At 34.9% G+C, this 16,172-nt stretch overlaps 3 protein-coding genes and 1 long non-coding RNA gene across 6 annotated transcripts in view; 2 read left to right on the forward strand and 2 right to left on the reverse strand.

Moving 5' to 3' along the window:
- The window catches only part of LOC145939642 (cytochrome P450 4c21-like), an 11,242-nt gene extending 9,026 nt beyond the window's left edge, over positions 1-2,216 (forward strand). Inside the window, exon 13 of the mRNA XM_083044098.1 lies at positions 2,041-2,216. Within this exon, the coding sequence (XP_082900224.1) occupies positions 2,041-2,186 (146 nt within the window). The 3' untranslated portion in view covers positions 2,187-2,216. The remainder of the gene's footprint in view (positions 1-2,040) is intronic.
- LOC145939647 (uncharacterized) lies at positions 1,328-2,755 on the reverse strand. Its single transcript, XR_014425859.1, has 3 exons — positions 2,410-2,755; positions 2,034-2,116; positions 1,328-1,463 (listed from the first exon to the last, which is right to left on the reverse strand). It is a non-coding gene; the product is annotated as an uncharacterized LOC145939647 (long non-coding RNA).
- Positions 2,756-3,563: 808 nt separating this feature from the next.
- Positions 3,564-16,172, forward strand: part of LOC145939753 (mediator of RNA polymerase II transcription subunit 20-like) — an 81,078-nt gene continuing 68,469 nt past the window's right edge. The window contains exons 1-3 of one of the 2 annotated variants that reach the window (XM_083044330.1): positions 3,564-4,162; positions 4,242-4,305; positions 4,760-4,902. In XM_083044330.1, coding sequence (XP_082900456.1) covers positions 4,301-4,305; positions 4,760-4,902 — 148 coding nt within the window. In that variant the 5' untranslated portion in view covers positions 3,564-4,162; positions 4,242-4,300. Of the gene's footprint in view, positions 4,163-4,241; positions 4,306-4,342; positions 4,513-4,759; positions 4,903-16,172 lie in introns of those variants that run through there. The other variant, XM_083044329.1, reaches the window with a different exon arrangement.
- LOC145939747 (facilitated trehalose transporter Tret1-2 homolog) overlaps positions 11,877-16,172 on the reverse strand; it is a 56,981-nt gene continuing 52,685 nt past the window's right edge. For both annotated transcript variants that reach the window (XM_083044322.1, XM_083044323.1), the window contains 6 exons: positions 14,210-14,343; positions 13,557-13,803; positions 13,190-13,474; positions 12,827-13,079; positions 12,326-12,666; positions 11,877-12,024 (listed from right to left, as the gene is read on the reverse strand). In XM_083044322.1, the coding sequence (XP_082900448.1) occupies positions 11,887-12,024; positions 12,326-12,666; positions 12,827-13,079; positions 13,190-13,474; positions 13,557-13,803; positions 14,210-14,343 (1,398 nt within the window). In that variant the 3' untranslated portion in view covers positions 11,877-11,886. The remainder of the gene's footprint in view (positions 12,025-12,325; positions 12,667-12,826; positions 13,080-13,189; positions 13,475-13,556; positions 13,804-14,209; positions 14,344-16,172) is intronic.

Consider the following 16,172-nt stretch of genomic DNA (forward strand, 5'->3'; position numbering starts at 1 on the left):
AAGCAGTGGTATCAACGCAGAGTACTAGAGAGAGAGAAGCATATAATATATATAATATATAATATATAATGAAGGCATAATAAATAGCTTATAAATAAGGCAATAAAAGTCAAAATCTTTCACAGAAGAATGAAATAATGGAGAACAAAAGTTAATCCACTGGACTATTAAGCTTTTGTAAAAGAATGATTTAAATTATAGCTTGAAAATTTTGATAACTATGGTATTTTTATATATCACTTATAAATATATTGTATCAAAGTGCAGAAAGATTATATCGATTATGTATGCTTAAGTATACAAAAATATTAAATTACTGTAATTCACTTATAATTTACTTTAGAAATAAAGTTATAATGTAAAAAAAAAATCAGGTTTACATTCCAATTTAAATTTTCCTCATATACTAAACAATATTAATACATCTATTGCTATATATATATATATAATTATAATTTTATATATAATTTATAAATATATATTTAAAACAATATAATATATTTATAATATTAATACTTATATTTATAATACTAATATAATAATATTATAAATATATGTATATGAGATAATTTGCATAGAGAATATAAAATGTAATATATTAAATTCTATCATCTTATATATTTATATGTAAATTTGTGCATGTTCTTTATAAAAAAAAATATATTTTATTTTTATTTTTTGGATTCCAAATTCATTGAAAACGTTAATACAGGTATGGCAGCATTTTATTACGCAAATTTATATTTAAATCAATATATATGTAGTGAGATATACTTATCATTCGGCTGTAAGGGATTGCGCACAATAAAAGAAATAAAAAACAGAAAATAAAGAATAGAAAACAGGAACAAGGAATAGGGAACACACACACACAGTTCAATATAAAATATATAAAATATAATTTAGTAACGCGAAATAGAGGAACAGAGGAATATTACTAAGGTAAAGTGATGAAATTTCTCTATTCTGCGTTACTAAATTATATTTCATATGTTTTATATTAAACTGTTTCCTATTTCCTGTTCCTGTTTGTTCCCTATTCCCTTTCTTATTCCTTTTATTGTGCGCAGCTCTTACATTTGTATATTTTAATATATTACACAGAAATAATCGCCAGAAAGTTTTAGTCGTGTTCGTAATATGTAAATGTACATAAACAAAAAAAAAACAAGAATTTTTAATACTTATATTTGCTTGGCATACATTTTCTAATTTTTTAAAGAAAATTATGTAATTCATTGTTTTAATGAAAAGGTTAACATATTTCTTAAATTTTTTAAATATAAAGTAACATATTAAATATAAAGTAATATATACTTTCTTAACTCTTTTTTCTGAATTGCGCTCTAATTAATTTTTGGTAATTAATACATATACAGATAATATTATGTATATGTGTACATGCGCGCAATACACTCACCGATACGATGCACAACAACGGAGCTCCTACAATAAGCGTTGATCTATAACAAATAAAAAATACAAATTATATGTAAAAATAGTTTTCAAAATAATTAATATTTGAAAAAGTCAATAATGCGCAATTAAACTTTTATTTGTATCGTAAAATATATTTAATATAATTACGTCATAAAAATTATTAAACTTTTAAATTATTTTTTTAGATCTAAATTTTATATGAAAGGTAATAAAATTTAATTAAAAAAAAATAAGTTAAATAAATAATAAATTGTATAAACAATATTAAAATTACATATACACACATGTATAATTATAATAAAGTTTAATGTAATAATTTTTTATTTTTTGTAAATTACCTCAAATATCCATAATTTATTTTTTTTCGCAAATTATTTAAAATAATTTTTTATTCCACATTTATTTTTAATATTAACTTCCTTAATATTTATTTAATATTAACTTTATTTTAATAAAAATTTAAATAATAAATTTATATAAATTATATATAATTATATAAATTATATATAAATTATATATATATATTTATATAATTTATTTATATATATTTATATAATATTATATAAATTTGTTTTATATTATAATCTGCTTACCGCATAGCTGATGCTCCACCTGTTGCCCGATGTCTCCCTGGGCCTACGATAATTTACGTGGGATGTCGCCGTAGTGATGCCATCTGTAAAAATAATTATAAAGATTACAGTCTTTTGCTAATTAATCGAAAAAATTATGTAAATTATATATAAATTATATTTCGTCGAATAAATTAGATCTAAATATATATATATATATAATGATAAAATATAATTTTCATATAAGAAGTTGTGTGCGTATATTATTATGAGAAAATTTTATTAAAATTTATTTATTTAAAAAATTATTAAAAGTTATTGAAATCCGTTGCCCGATGCCTCCCCGGGCCTCCTTACTCGTACTACTCCTGTATATGAAGTCTTTATGTATACTTACACAATAATACACACTCGCGAAAGTACGATCACGCGCGCGCATATTGATCAGCAAGATAAAATAATATCGCACGACAATTTGAACGACACTCCCGACTCCCGACCGTTAATATCGTACGCAACTTTTTATACGGTACTATTCAATCGTACGATATACTTTGTGCGAAACTCCCGACATTCGTACGTGACTTGATACGGCACTCCCGATTTTAACCTTCCGCATATTTTATGCGTTTTCGTTAATTATATCCGACACATATATTTGAGAGAACAACACGCGATAATTATTTATAATAATATAATTAATTATACAAAGCTACGGATTCACGCGACGCGACGCACGAACATTCACGCGAGAAGTCACAGTGATGCCAACTGTCTAATTAGAAACTATCAACCTTTCGCGATTAATCGATCATTGAAAAGATCGATTAACATCAGGAAAATGTTCCTTTCTCCCGATTGGCCGATCAAAATATTGTCCAAAGCACTTGTCACGTCGAGTATAGCGCTCTAAGTTAATCGATCTTTTCAATGATCGATTAACAGAGTGTTTGCTGTTAGCTAAATAAAATTATATAGATTATCATCTAGATGAAATTTTGGCGTTATCTTATCTTTATATAGATAATAAAAAAATGTATTATCTATATCTGCATCGTAGATTTAAAAAAGTGTTATCTTTACTAAATTATCTAACATAATATTCAGATAATTTGGTTTAGAGTTTCATAGCACATAAAAATATTTTAAGTAATAGAACTTGAGCAGTAAACGATAAAAACCAAGATAAAAACTTATAAATAAAACTATAAATATATTTTTATATCTATAATTTTCATTTTTTTATTTTACATAACATTTTTTAACTGTTTACATAAAAGCGATTTTAAAAATAATATTATCTGGAAGTTATCTAGATGAATCGTCATATAATTTTATCTTTTATCTATATATATTTAAAATAAAATCATCTTTATCTTATCTAAGATGAATTTACATATTTTTATCTCATCTTTATCTAGCTAATTTTAAAATCATCTAAGCACAACACTGTCGATTAATCGCGAGAAAGACTCATCATTTCTAATTAGACGGTTGGCATCACTGCGGCGACATTTCGCGTAAATTATTCGTACGTCGCGTCGTGCCGTGCGGTTCGTAGCTTCGTATAATTATAATTATCGCGTGCTGTTCTCTCAAATATACGTACATGTGTATAATTAACAACAGCGCATAAAATATGCGTACGATTGAAATCGGGAGTGCCGTATCAAGTCACGTACGAATGTCGGGAGTTTCGCACAAAGTATCGTACGATTGAATAGTACCGTATAAAAAGTCGCGTACGATATTAACGGTCGGGAGTCGGGATGAGTGTCGTTCAAATTGTCGTGCGATTATTTTATCTTGCTGATTAATGCGCGCGCGTGATCGTATTCTCGCGAGTGTGTGCCGTGTAAGAACATAAAGACTCGATAAAAGAGGAGGCCCGGGGAGGCATCGGGCAACGGATTTCAATAACTTTTAATATTTTTTTAAATAAATAAATTATAAATCGGAAGCGCCGTATAGAGTCGCGTGTACGATTAACGTTCGGGAGTGTCGTTCAAATTGTCGTGCGATTATTTTATCTTGCTGATTAATGCGCGCGCGTGATCGTATTCTCGCGAGTGTGTGCTGTGTAAGAACATAAAGACTCGATAAAAGAGGAGGCCCGGGGAGGCATCGGGCAACGGCCGAGCAACCTTGTCGTAAGTAGATTATGCGACCAAAGGAGAAATAGATTTCTTCATTTTGATTGGTTAATCGAGCCTCTTTCCGTATTTGCAGCGACCAATCAGGACGAACGCGACTCGTGTGGTCGACGACGTCATCAGCGCTCTTCAATTATGTGGTGAGCACGAACTTGAACACAGGCACGCGCGTCTCGACTATATTTAATTCGCGGCCAAGTCGGCTCACCGGACATTTTGAATCGCGCGCGTGTCTCCTCGATAACACAAGTGAACGCGAGTGTTAACAAGTGTTTGCCGGGTCTGTTTTACAACGTTTTCTCTGTGTTTACGTTACGGAACGCGACTCGTAAGATGGGGGTGACCGTGTAAGTAATTCTCATGCATTACTACGTTGTTGTGTTACAAGTTCTCGATAGCTTTTCGGCCGTTCGATCGACACGTATCGCGACATATTAATGCGCCTCTCCGCATCTCTTTTATGAAGGTTATGTCGAGCATGTACAACTTGGATTCTCGTACATTTCATCCCTATTATCGTAAAGCATCTAACGATTCAAGAATGTTTGTCGACCGTTTGCCAGTAGAAAGTAATTTACACATGTTGATTAACAGGCTGCAGCAGTTTCCGATGACCGAGAACCGGACCGGGCCGCAGACGATCGAGTTTCTCACAAAGAGAGTCGTCGCTCTTGGAGCGGTGCAGGTGGGGCAATTCCTGGTGGATTGCGAGACATACATGTCGGTGCCGCAGCTCGGTGAGTGCGTTTTCCTCTTACGATTTAGCGTCTGCGTTTCCTCGTCTCTCGTGCTGCATATAACGTTTCGTATCGTGCTGCATATAACGGATAGTACGTAGTATTTGGCATAGATGGCCGTTGTATGGTCATGGAAATCCATAATTCTTTTACAATTTTTTTTTATATCGATTAATTTAATTATACATAAACTGATCCTTGTTTTCAAATTTCACAACATTCTTTTAAATTTTTTTAAATCAAATATATACATTTTTATACCTCCAAAAATCTATATAATTATCAGGTTCAAAAATAAATTATATACATATATATACATATATTTCTAATTCTCAAAAGATTATAGAATGCATACGTATACACATTATGACGTAAAAGAGAAAATATATTAATAAATTTATGATATTATAAATAATTAATTGGAATAATAAAATTATTAAACAAATTTTGATATTTTTAAAAATTGGTATCATTATCAGTTTCAGAAATGAATACACATTTCTAATGAAAAAATTATAAAAAGCATTATGACATAAGTGAGAGAAAATATATTAAAGTATTATAATATATTTAAGTATGATAATGATACCAATTTTTAGAAATATCAAAATTTATTGAATAATTTTATTATTCCAATTAATTATTTAATATCATAAATTTATTAATATATTTTCTCTTTTACGTCATAATATATACGTATGCATTCTATAATCTTTTGAGAATTAGAAATATATGTATATAATTTGTTTCTGAAACTGATAATTATATAGATTTTTGGACATCAAAATTTATATATTTAATTTTAAAAAATTTTAAAGAATATTGTAATATTTAAAAACAAGTATCAGTTTATATGTCTAATTAAATTAATTGGAATAATAAAATTAGTAAATATAGTAATTAGTATATTTCACAAAAATAATATAATTTTAAAAACTCTATTATCGTCGAAAAATATATTTGTGAAGATACTATAAATATCTTTAAGAAAAATTGTATATAAGGAAATTTTATATAAAGAAACATTTTAAAGAAATATTTACTACATCATAGAGATTAATGTACATGATCTATATTTTTATAAAAGAAGCTGTTGCATTTCTAATACAACAAATTTAATTTTCCATCAATTAAATTTCATAGAATCAGTTTTTCTAATATTGTTTTATTATTTATCGATAGTTTTTTTTAGGGCAATGCGTATTAAACAGATAGACATATTTTTCTCTCATTACTCGTCTCTTCTTTTCGCGTTTATACATGTGTATATGGATCTGTATATACAAATACGCGATTCGTTAGTTCCGCCGAAAGTGTCATTAGCGATCGTGTACATTGAATACATCTTTCGTTATTTATTCTAGAGAGAGGTGTAAACGCGGACGCTAACAAAATCACTTAAGTACATTCTTATCCGTAACGTAAATATATATATGTATATATTGCACCAGAGAATCTTGAGTGCATATCTCTTCTAAAGCAAGTTCGCAGTCATTATTGACTTAGCATTGTATTGACTTGGCATTGTATTCGTTAATTAAAGTAATACAAGTAGCACTTTTGTGCTACTTGTATTACTTTAATTAACGAATACAATGGCCGGTCTTAAAATTAATTCATTTAACGAAATCATTTTACTTGGTGTTCTTGTGTCATCGCAAGAATAGAGTAAAAGTGTTCGTCCATCAAATTTTCTATTCGATGATAGAATCGCGCGCCCGTATTTCTCGAGATATCGACGCACAGTCTTTTTATTATTTCGCACAGAAATAATTCTAATATTAAACGCTCCGCTGAAATTTATTTGCGTTTTCGCGCCGCATTGCGTGGAAACGCAGAGTAAAGTGTAAATATTAACTCTACAAAGATATAAATACAGCTATATCTCTAGGCATCATTACAAAAATATTAAATCTAGCAAGCGAAGCTAAACGTGGCCCATTACAGATAAATCGGTGTATTTATTGATTTATATATTTATATATATCTTGATTTATATTATCCATTCTCTCTCTCTGTTTTTTACCCTTCATTGAAAATACGTTTCGTATAATTTGATTATCCATGACAATATATAACATGACATATAAGATTTATAATCTTCTTAGCGACGGCCAGCGCTATAATTCTCATTTGAATATTATATATTTATTGTCAATAAATTGCATATAGTGGTTTTATTGTCGTTAAGTATAGAATTATACGTAAATTGCGGTTCTCTCTCTTTCCAGAGGAAAAACCATTTCCTCACGTCTGGGTATAATATATGTATATCGCTTGTAATATTTTGATATTTCCTAGATTGAATCCCTATTTATTCGTAATTTGATTGCAACGTGCTAAGTATGCGTTTTTAAATCACTAATGCGGATTAATATTTCAATTTCGGTCTTCGGCGATTTTCTAACATTTTGTTCGTGTTCCGTGTAAAGGGGTAAAAGTATATCGCGCGATATATAGGTATCTAAAAAGCGGTTATCGATCACGTTTGCATTATTTTGTATAATTATACACGCACCCCCTCATTCACACACGATTGTTTTCGTCTCAGGATGCAACAAATGCATACACACTCGCGTATACAATACAGATATCCATTTATCGGGTTTATCGTGAAGACTAAACGTGCAGTAATGCGAAATCTCTGATTCTGAAAATTTCACTATTACCGCTACATATTTTACGACAAATTTTCAATTCACGAAAGTGCACAGTGCAGATTTTGTTTTTTTTTTGTTTTTTTTTTTTACGTAGTTTATAACGTATCTACGAGGGAAAGGAGAGGAGAGGATATATATCGTTTCTTCTTATTTTCGTTTACATGGAAGATCTAACGCAATGTGTGGTCGCAAATATATTCATTATGCCATTCGGCAATAGTAAAGCTCGCTTATTCGGCGCGGTATATACTAAGAACGAGAGATAATTTCATTGAGAGTCATTACAGTCTATAAAGTAAAACCTGGAAGTTGATTGTTTATCCTACACGCGCTCGTTTCACGAGCATGTTACGTCGCGTTAAAACTAATTACAGACTAAATAGTTACCCAATACTGTATCCAAGCTCTTGAGCATCGTAAAGAGTATACAGTGTTTTGAAAATATATATTTCACTAAAAATATCGTTTTTTTAATTGGAATATTTTTAAATATTAATTAGATGCTTTTTAGATGAATTTTTTAAATGTTAATTAAATAAATTTTGCAGATTAAGTTTGCAAAGTATAAGAAATTATATATATATAACACAATTGTATTTTCTATAAAATATATGATTTGATTATCAAAGTACCTAATATATATATGAAAAATGGAAAAATAATATAATATTAAAAAAAATTTCTTTGCAATAAAGTATTAATTAGAATTTCATTAGCAGTGATATATGTATATATATATATCATATGTATCAACATATGTATATATATTTTTTTCAGAACACTTTATGTAACATAGAGTTAGATATTTATGTTTAGGAAGGTAATATGTGTTTTCTTCTTGTAGACAGTAATGTACGATAACCATCGTATTAAGGTATTCTCTTTTAAATGATATGTTGCCCTCCGAATTTATATAATATTTCGACGCTGATGATATTATTTTTCTCGCTTATGATATATATTTTTCTCGCGTCGTGCGTATATAAAAATTGGAATGTATTTTACGAATCGATAGTTCGCGCAAACGCAAGTTTTTCCTCCTCCACATCGATCGATCACTGTCTACAAAATACACGCCAAAATATTTTAAGTACAGGGATCCTTAATGCGCTTCCGAGACTTTCATACACTTTGTTATAATATAATCGGATATGGCAGGGATATGACTCACGGGTGCAGTTAATAATTACATCAGATATGAGAAAAATTTTCGCTTTGCGATTCGCGCGAAGAAAGATTTCCTTTTTATTTCAGTCCATCAAATTCAATTCATTCTACGGCGTTTGGAATTTTCTTACGTTTTACACAGTTTTTAGTGTCAAAGATATTTCGAAGAAATCTTTCTCCGCGAATAACATCACTCCGTCACAGATGCAAATTGTTAAACCACAAAGTGTAGTCAACTTTTAACAAATGCTTCGTCGTGAATATTATCTCTCTCGCTCCCAATCTCGCTCAATCTCGTTCTACAAAACTATATAAAAATACAAAATACACGTACATCATTACGGAGATTTTCGTCTAATCGCGACTTCGCCATTTGAGTGTACGAATGGCTGTAGTTTAGAGAAATGCAGGAAATGTTCGAAAGCAGAAGACCTTGAGAAATAGAAATCAGTTACAGATATAAGAGGTACTCGCTCTCATATCTCTGAATATTTAGTATAATTGCCTTCCAACGTTGCAAGGTACATATATATAATATATACGATCTCTTAATAAGCTAAATGGTACCCAATTTCTCTCTCGCTTTAGCGGTTTGGCGAAATTGGCAAATTGTGGTATTGTCGAGAATTTGTTTATCTGTATCGTCGCAATTATCGACGATAAGTACCATGAATACAATAGAGTCTCATATGTATATAATATACAATAATCAATATATACGCAATATACGCATCTTATACGAAACATAGTATGTATATATATGTAGACGTATCTACAAATTGATATTGTCATAGTTAAGTCATTGGCGCCTGTACTACGAAGAGGCCCCGGAATACTCTGATAATCTGATTTAGCGAAAGATATATTTTTGCCTTTGTTCGTCAAGAATATACTAGTGCATCTTGATTGATAACATATTGTAGCACAATGTTCGGCTATATAAACATCTTCAGCGTTAATAATTTTCTTTCAAGGCTTATCGCACGCGATTTTCTCGAAAGGAATATATATGTGTGTGTGTGCGCGAGCACCATTAATAGCTTGAAAACGTAATAGCGGAAATCATTGTAAATTCATAATACATAATACATGTTGACTACTTTACAAATAGATCAGCTTGGCAGTCTACGAGCAGTCTATCGATACTATTCTAAAGATTCCGTTAATATCGTTTACTCGCGTTATATACAATATATATGCACATTTCTCTTCGCATAACATATTATACCTTGTTTTCGTGAGGAGTATGAAAATGTAGCTTCTTGACTTTTGAATGAGCTTCGAATATTTATGGGAAACTTATTAACAAACAATATAACATTTACTGACGAAAAAAAAAACATATCTTTAAGAATTAATATAATATAAAGCAAATATAAAGCACGCGATTTTTTGTGGTTAATCTAATGCTAATATACAAAAGTATTTTTTGATACCGTTTTTAAATATTATTTCTTAAAATTGCCATTTAAAAGTATTTAGGAATATTTCGAGGAGATAAAATGCTAAGATATTTTGGAACAACAATTTATACCGCGTAAAAAACGAAAGATTAACTTATTTAGGATATTTTCTAAAGAGATATTACGCTTTTTTTAGAGAAGTTATACAAGAGCAACGATATATATATATATGTGTGTGTATATATATAAAGCTCGATGATATAACTTTATTATCAGTCGAGAAATGATTTAATTATTAAAGCCAGACACGAAGGCAATTTGTGACTCGGTTACTCGATCATTTTTCTCTCTCTCTCTCTATGTTTTTTTTTTTTTTTTCTTTTTATCCACGAGCATTTGTTTTATACCATGATTGAAAGATATGTTATCGTCAAGAAGATATGAATCTGACGAGGAAGGGAATTTTTGTCTATTGCCGATAAATTTGCCAATTTATTCCGTTTCACAAAAATCGAGCCCGATTTCTCGAATGGAAAATGGATTCGCCATTCGTTAAATACGTAAACGAAAGATTCGACCGACCATTCGGATTTCTGCGTGAGATCGTGAACCGTGCGTATCGTTGGACGGTCTATCGTCGAGAGAGCTTCCGATCGCTCCCGATTTGTATCGCGTTTCTCTCTTGATCATAAGTAGCACGTCTTGTAGTAGATGAAGGCGACCGTATCCTTGCCGAAAGTCCTGCACTCTCTCTCGTAATGCACCTGACCCGGCTCGTATCTACCGTTCTGCGGATACCCATCCAATCTCGATAGGTTCCGACATAGTTTGAGATAATCGTCGTCGAAGGCGACGAACTCGTCCTCCTCTCGATGATCCCGAACGCGTCGACGGTAATCATCTTCGAGTCTCCCACCGTCTCGTCGCCCCCCGCGGGAAAAAGAAGAAGACGGGAGATATCCCGTGATGTCGTCGAGCTCTAAATCCGTTAGATCCTGCAGGCTCTTGGGATACGCGCGTCGTCGTCCCTCCGGGGAGTCGCGTGCTTGATCCTTAAAGTTGATAGTCCTGCTGCGTCGCGGCATTGTCGAGTAATACGGCCTCTCGTCTCCGCTGTGATTGATACCGTTTCGCAGAATCGGCTTAGAGACGCTCGGACCTCCCCTTTGGCCCCAGATCTCGTTCATCGCGTCGTAATCCGCCTCCGCGTACTCGCGCCTCCTGGAGCGACGGGGCTCCGTCTCGTTGGCACGATGGACGTAGCTCGCGTTGGTTCGCGAGTTCCGCGGATAAGTGCTATTGGGATAGGTCACGTGTTTTTTCGATGCGCTCACACGTACTCGCTCGTAATCGCGATTCTCGTCGCGCCGATTCTCCCTCGCTTCGCGATCGATTTCTGGGATCGGGGGATCGTTTCTGATCACGTCGCCGTTGATACCACCGGAAGCGTCGCGACGCGTCGCCGCCGTCTCGTCGACCGAACGTCGAATCGGCAACAGGCCGCGCGATTGCATGAAGCTGCCCACGTTTCTGCCGATTCTGTTGGTCTTCTCGGCGAAGATGCCGCAGTAATCCGACAGCCTGCGATGCGCGGCGCGCGCGGACGGCATCGCGATGCTGGCGGAAGTCACGATCGCCGGCCGATCGCTGCGGTAGAGATCCCGCGGATCGTGCTCGTTCGGATAAGCGCCCCCCGGTAAAGGCTTGTTCGCCTTTTCCAGATTCGAGAGGCCCCCCGTCAGCGAGGCCTTATACTACCGTGCTTGCGCGTAATCCGGATTCATCTCGTCCAGCTGCTTACCCTTCGTCTCCGGTACGCAGCAGACTACGAAACATAGTCCGCAGATTGCCACGCCGGCGTAAAACCAAAAGGCTCCGTGTAGACCGAGACTCTGAAACAAATTTGCAATTTTTTTTCTTTTTTTAAGATTTTTTTCTTACGATTTTAATTTATTAACGAAAGAGATCGCAGAAATTCATTATCGGTTAATGATAGAAGGCAATTTAGAGATTCTTATGCAAATAAAATCTTTAAACTTTAAGTACCCGCTGTACATGAGAGAGAATATCTATATATATTTCGTTCTTACGCATCTTCTCGTTCGAATCTTATACGCTCCTCGTAATCTATGAAAACTTAGTTCGCACAATCCGAGCGACTTTAAATAGAGAACGAAAGATGTAAACGCTTACCTGCTGAAAGTCCATGAAGAGCTTAATACCGAAAAATGCGCAAAAGTAGCTGAAACTCGTGCTAATGCTGGAACCGAGACCGCGGTACTCCAGGGGAAATAGTTCGCCAATCAATAGCCAAGAAATTGGCGATATGCCCAAGGCAAGGGCGGTCGTAAATACGAGCACGCAGAGCAACGGTATCCAGTCGTGCTGACCGACTACGGCCGAGTCCACGTATCCTAGATTTGGCGTTTTCGACACGTAATATGCGTAACTGCCAAAGCCGGCGAGCGCCAAAGACATAAAGACGGTGCTGGCTATCAGAAGCGGCAGCCTGCCGACAATGTCGATTAAAAATCCTGCGAACAATACGATTTCTTAATCAGAACAAGATCTAAGCAATATCTTTAATGAGAGTGAGATTATTTTACCTCACTCTTTGCATATTTTTTATTTTACTTAATGAAATGATAATCATAATCTAAGAAATTGAATTTTACCGAGTATTATCAATACTACCTGACAGTAAAGCGGCCAAGAGCTGTACAAATCCGATCGCTATGGTCGCTCCGTGAGGATTCATCCCGCCCAGAGTCTGACGAAAGATGAGTACCGCGTAGTAATTAAACGCATTCGCGCCGGAGAATCGCTGGAAGAACATCAGGCCGCACGTGATAGCGATGGGTTTGTACAGCCTCGGCGTAAACACGCTGTTCTTGAAACTCAGCTCGTACTGCTTTGCCCTCGAAGCCAGAATGTTCGTTTTTATGACCTGGAGACGTATATTTAATCGTCAGGAAGTTGAGAATAATTCGCGTCCGATTCGAGAGAACTAAACGCGAATATATTTTTTCGCGTTGCACTAGCGAGATTCGGAATCACCTGCAGCTCGTGTCGTATATCGACGTGTTCCCCGCGCAGCCACTGCAAACTGTGCGCCGCCTCGTCGTCTTTGCCGTTGAGCACGAGGTACGACGGTGTCTCGGGTATAAAGAGGGTCCCCAAAAAGAGCATCGACGGCGCGACGGCGACCAGTAGCGCGCTTTGCCGCCAATTCAGATATGTACCGGCTATGTACGACAGCAGGACACCGACGTGACCCAGGACCTTCAACATCGCCGACAAACAGCCGCGAATGCCCGGCATCGAGATTTCCGATATGTACACCTGCCATGAAAGAAACACTCGTTGTACGATACGTCGATTGGCAAAGATCGATCGGGTTTTTTTTTTTTTTTTTTTTTTTTACCTGAGCTACCATGGTGATGACCGAGCAGCAAAGACCGCCGATGAAACTGGTGACGTACACCAATTCCACGCACGGCGCGACGCCTGTCAAGATCCAGGCCGCCGCTAAGGGCAGAGATGTAGCTCGTAGGGCCAACCGTCGACCTCGTCGCATTATCCAATCGCCTATCATAGCTCCGAACCACGCGCCCAGCATCGACAGCGACGCGACCCACGAAGCTTCCTGTTGCGTAACCGAGAAAGCCGACCTGCGACAAATCGAAAGCGCGATTACGATCGCGTCATGGTACATATTATTGCATTAATCGTCAACGGCGTAATCCAAACGCCGTCCAGGAAGAGACACCCTTTTGATATCGCGGTAAACGTCAGGTGCAAATGTAATCGCTCTTGGTCGCGGAGTCTAGGCTGTCGAGTATTATTCGCGAACAGCTTCCGAGAGAAAGAGAGAGAATGAGCTCGCGTGTTGTTCTCGCAAATAGGCGCATCCCGGAATTAGCCGCCAGGAGCGTAAGCTATCAAAGACAGCATAAACTTAATTGGTCGCGTCGATATTTCGAATCGAACTTCGAAACTTGACATTTTTATTGATCACAGTGTATATTATTAAAATATTTTTTTATCTTGTCAAATAATTTTTACGAAAATTCTTACCACGTGTCATTGTTGGACGATTGATAAAGATGCGGCCGCTGATTATCTAAAATCGAGTCCAACGCCGGCGAAGTGTAGCCCTTGGCCAAACCGGAGGAAAGAGTTCCCATAGATAATGCCAGAGTCGCCAGAACCTATCGAGATAAACGAGATAATTTTGATGAACTCAAGCGTGAATTATCCGCCGTTTTTTTACACTGATACTGGAGAGAATTTATGTAGGCATGCGGTGTATGCGTCAACTTGGTTTATTTACATCGCCGGTTATGCGAAATTTACGCTTATGTTTCCTTTTACTTGATTCTTTGTAGCTGCGCATACCGCTCTATAAAGATCAGAAAGTTCCAGGGTGTTGAAAGGAATCTGTGACTTCCACAATGATCCTACGTCACTGTATAATATTTCTATCCGCGTTGTATTCGCACATTTTCAATGTTAAAAGTATTCTCTGTTCTACCTCGATTTTATACTTAAATTCCCGAAAATTTATCGATATAAAAGTGTAGGGATCTGAATTTTTTTTTCAGGGCAAGTAAGAGCAGATATTATGTGCAACAAAATAATTTTTAAATTCTTCTATACTTATTTTGAACGTTTCGGTTCTTCCTTTTGACAATCCAGCACGGTCTTTTTTTGTATTAGTAAAAAACTTCTTTTTACTAGTACAAAAAAAGACCGAAACATTCAAACTAAATATAGAGGAATTTAAAATTAATTTTGTTCCATCTAATATCTATACCTCGTTCTTGCTCTTTTCATATCTGAAAAGAAATTTAGATCCCATACTTAAATTTATATTTATACATATATCAGAAGAGCCTTTTCGATTTATTATTTGAGTTTCTTTTTATCGATTTTGTCTCTCTATCAACTTTCTGTCTCAACAAACTTTCTATTCTATCTCTTAACATATATAATAATCGTGAAACATGTTAGAGAGTTCTGAATTGCGGAAACAGCGACACTAGGTATAAATTTATCCACCGTGCTTTATGATGCTCCGGTGATATATACGTATATCTGGAGCTCGCATCGCTGCAAATTCGCACTGCCAACCGGCGAACAAATTGCTAGCCGCAAATTGAAAGCTGGGCTTGGCCCCACGCGAGGAATACTAAACATTTCGCATGGCCCGCGTTTATGTACATATACGTACAGACACACGTACAAAAGCTATTTCAAAGTACCACGTACATCGACGTTATATGCATCCTTCGCACGACAATGGTGCATGTAAGTTTGTCTTGTGTGCATTCTGCGTATCATTTTCCCGGGTAAACAACGTATAATTTCGTAGAGAGGAATGAGTTCGCGCGAGAAGATGCGGGAGAAAATTCAGAGAGATGCATTTGAATATGAAATTAGTATTTTCTTATAGCGATAAAAATAGTTATGATATCTAAACTAACGAGAGAGAGAGAGAGAGAGATACTATATTTTACAAATTTAAGATTTTTTCGCTAAATTCGACAATTCTTTCGGATATCTTGTCTTATCTTAAACAGATATAGATTTATTAAAATACAAAATTTATTATAATTTGGAAACAAGATTGAATCTGACGTATGAATTTTTTTTATGTGTTTTCCTTCATATTACGCGACATATTATACCCCGTATAATATTAATTACTCGATCTTTACTGGTTCAAGTGAATGTTGAACGATTTAGTATCGTTTATCTCTTCCACAAAACACAGCGCGCTGACCCATAAAGTCGCGTTATTCGCGCGATAAAAAATTCACCGATATTTCGTATTAAACTCTAATCTTTTGTCAATAAGTGTAGAGACGTAAAATTTACCAGCAAAAGTGTTGCTGGTGCGATGACCCGCTGACTTACATATATTCGTGGCAAATGCGCGCTCGATAAGGAATTTCAAGCGCCGATCCCACATAAATTTGCATGCACTTTCAATTATCTCGCTTGCCATTAGAAGCGATTAGACGTGTCATCGTGTAAC

This window comes from Prenolepis imparis, unplaced genomic scaffold (assembly GCF_030444845.1).
Source record: "Prenolepis imparis isolate NDT839.2.m4 unplaced genomic scaffold, iyPreImpa1.0 SCAF_8, whole genome shotgun sequence".
Lineage (NCBI taxonomy): Eukaryota > Metazoa > Arthropoda > Insecta > Hymenoptera > Formicidae > Prenolepis > Prenolepis imparis.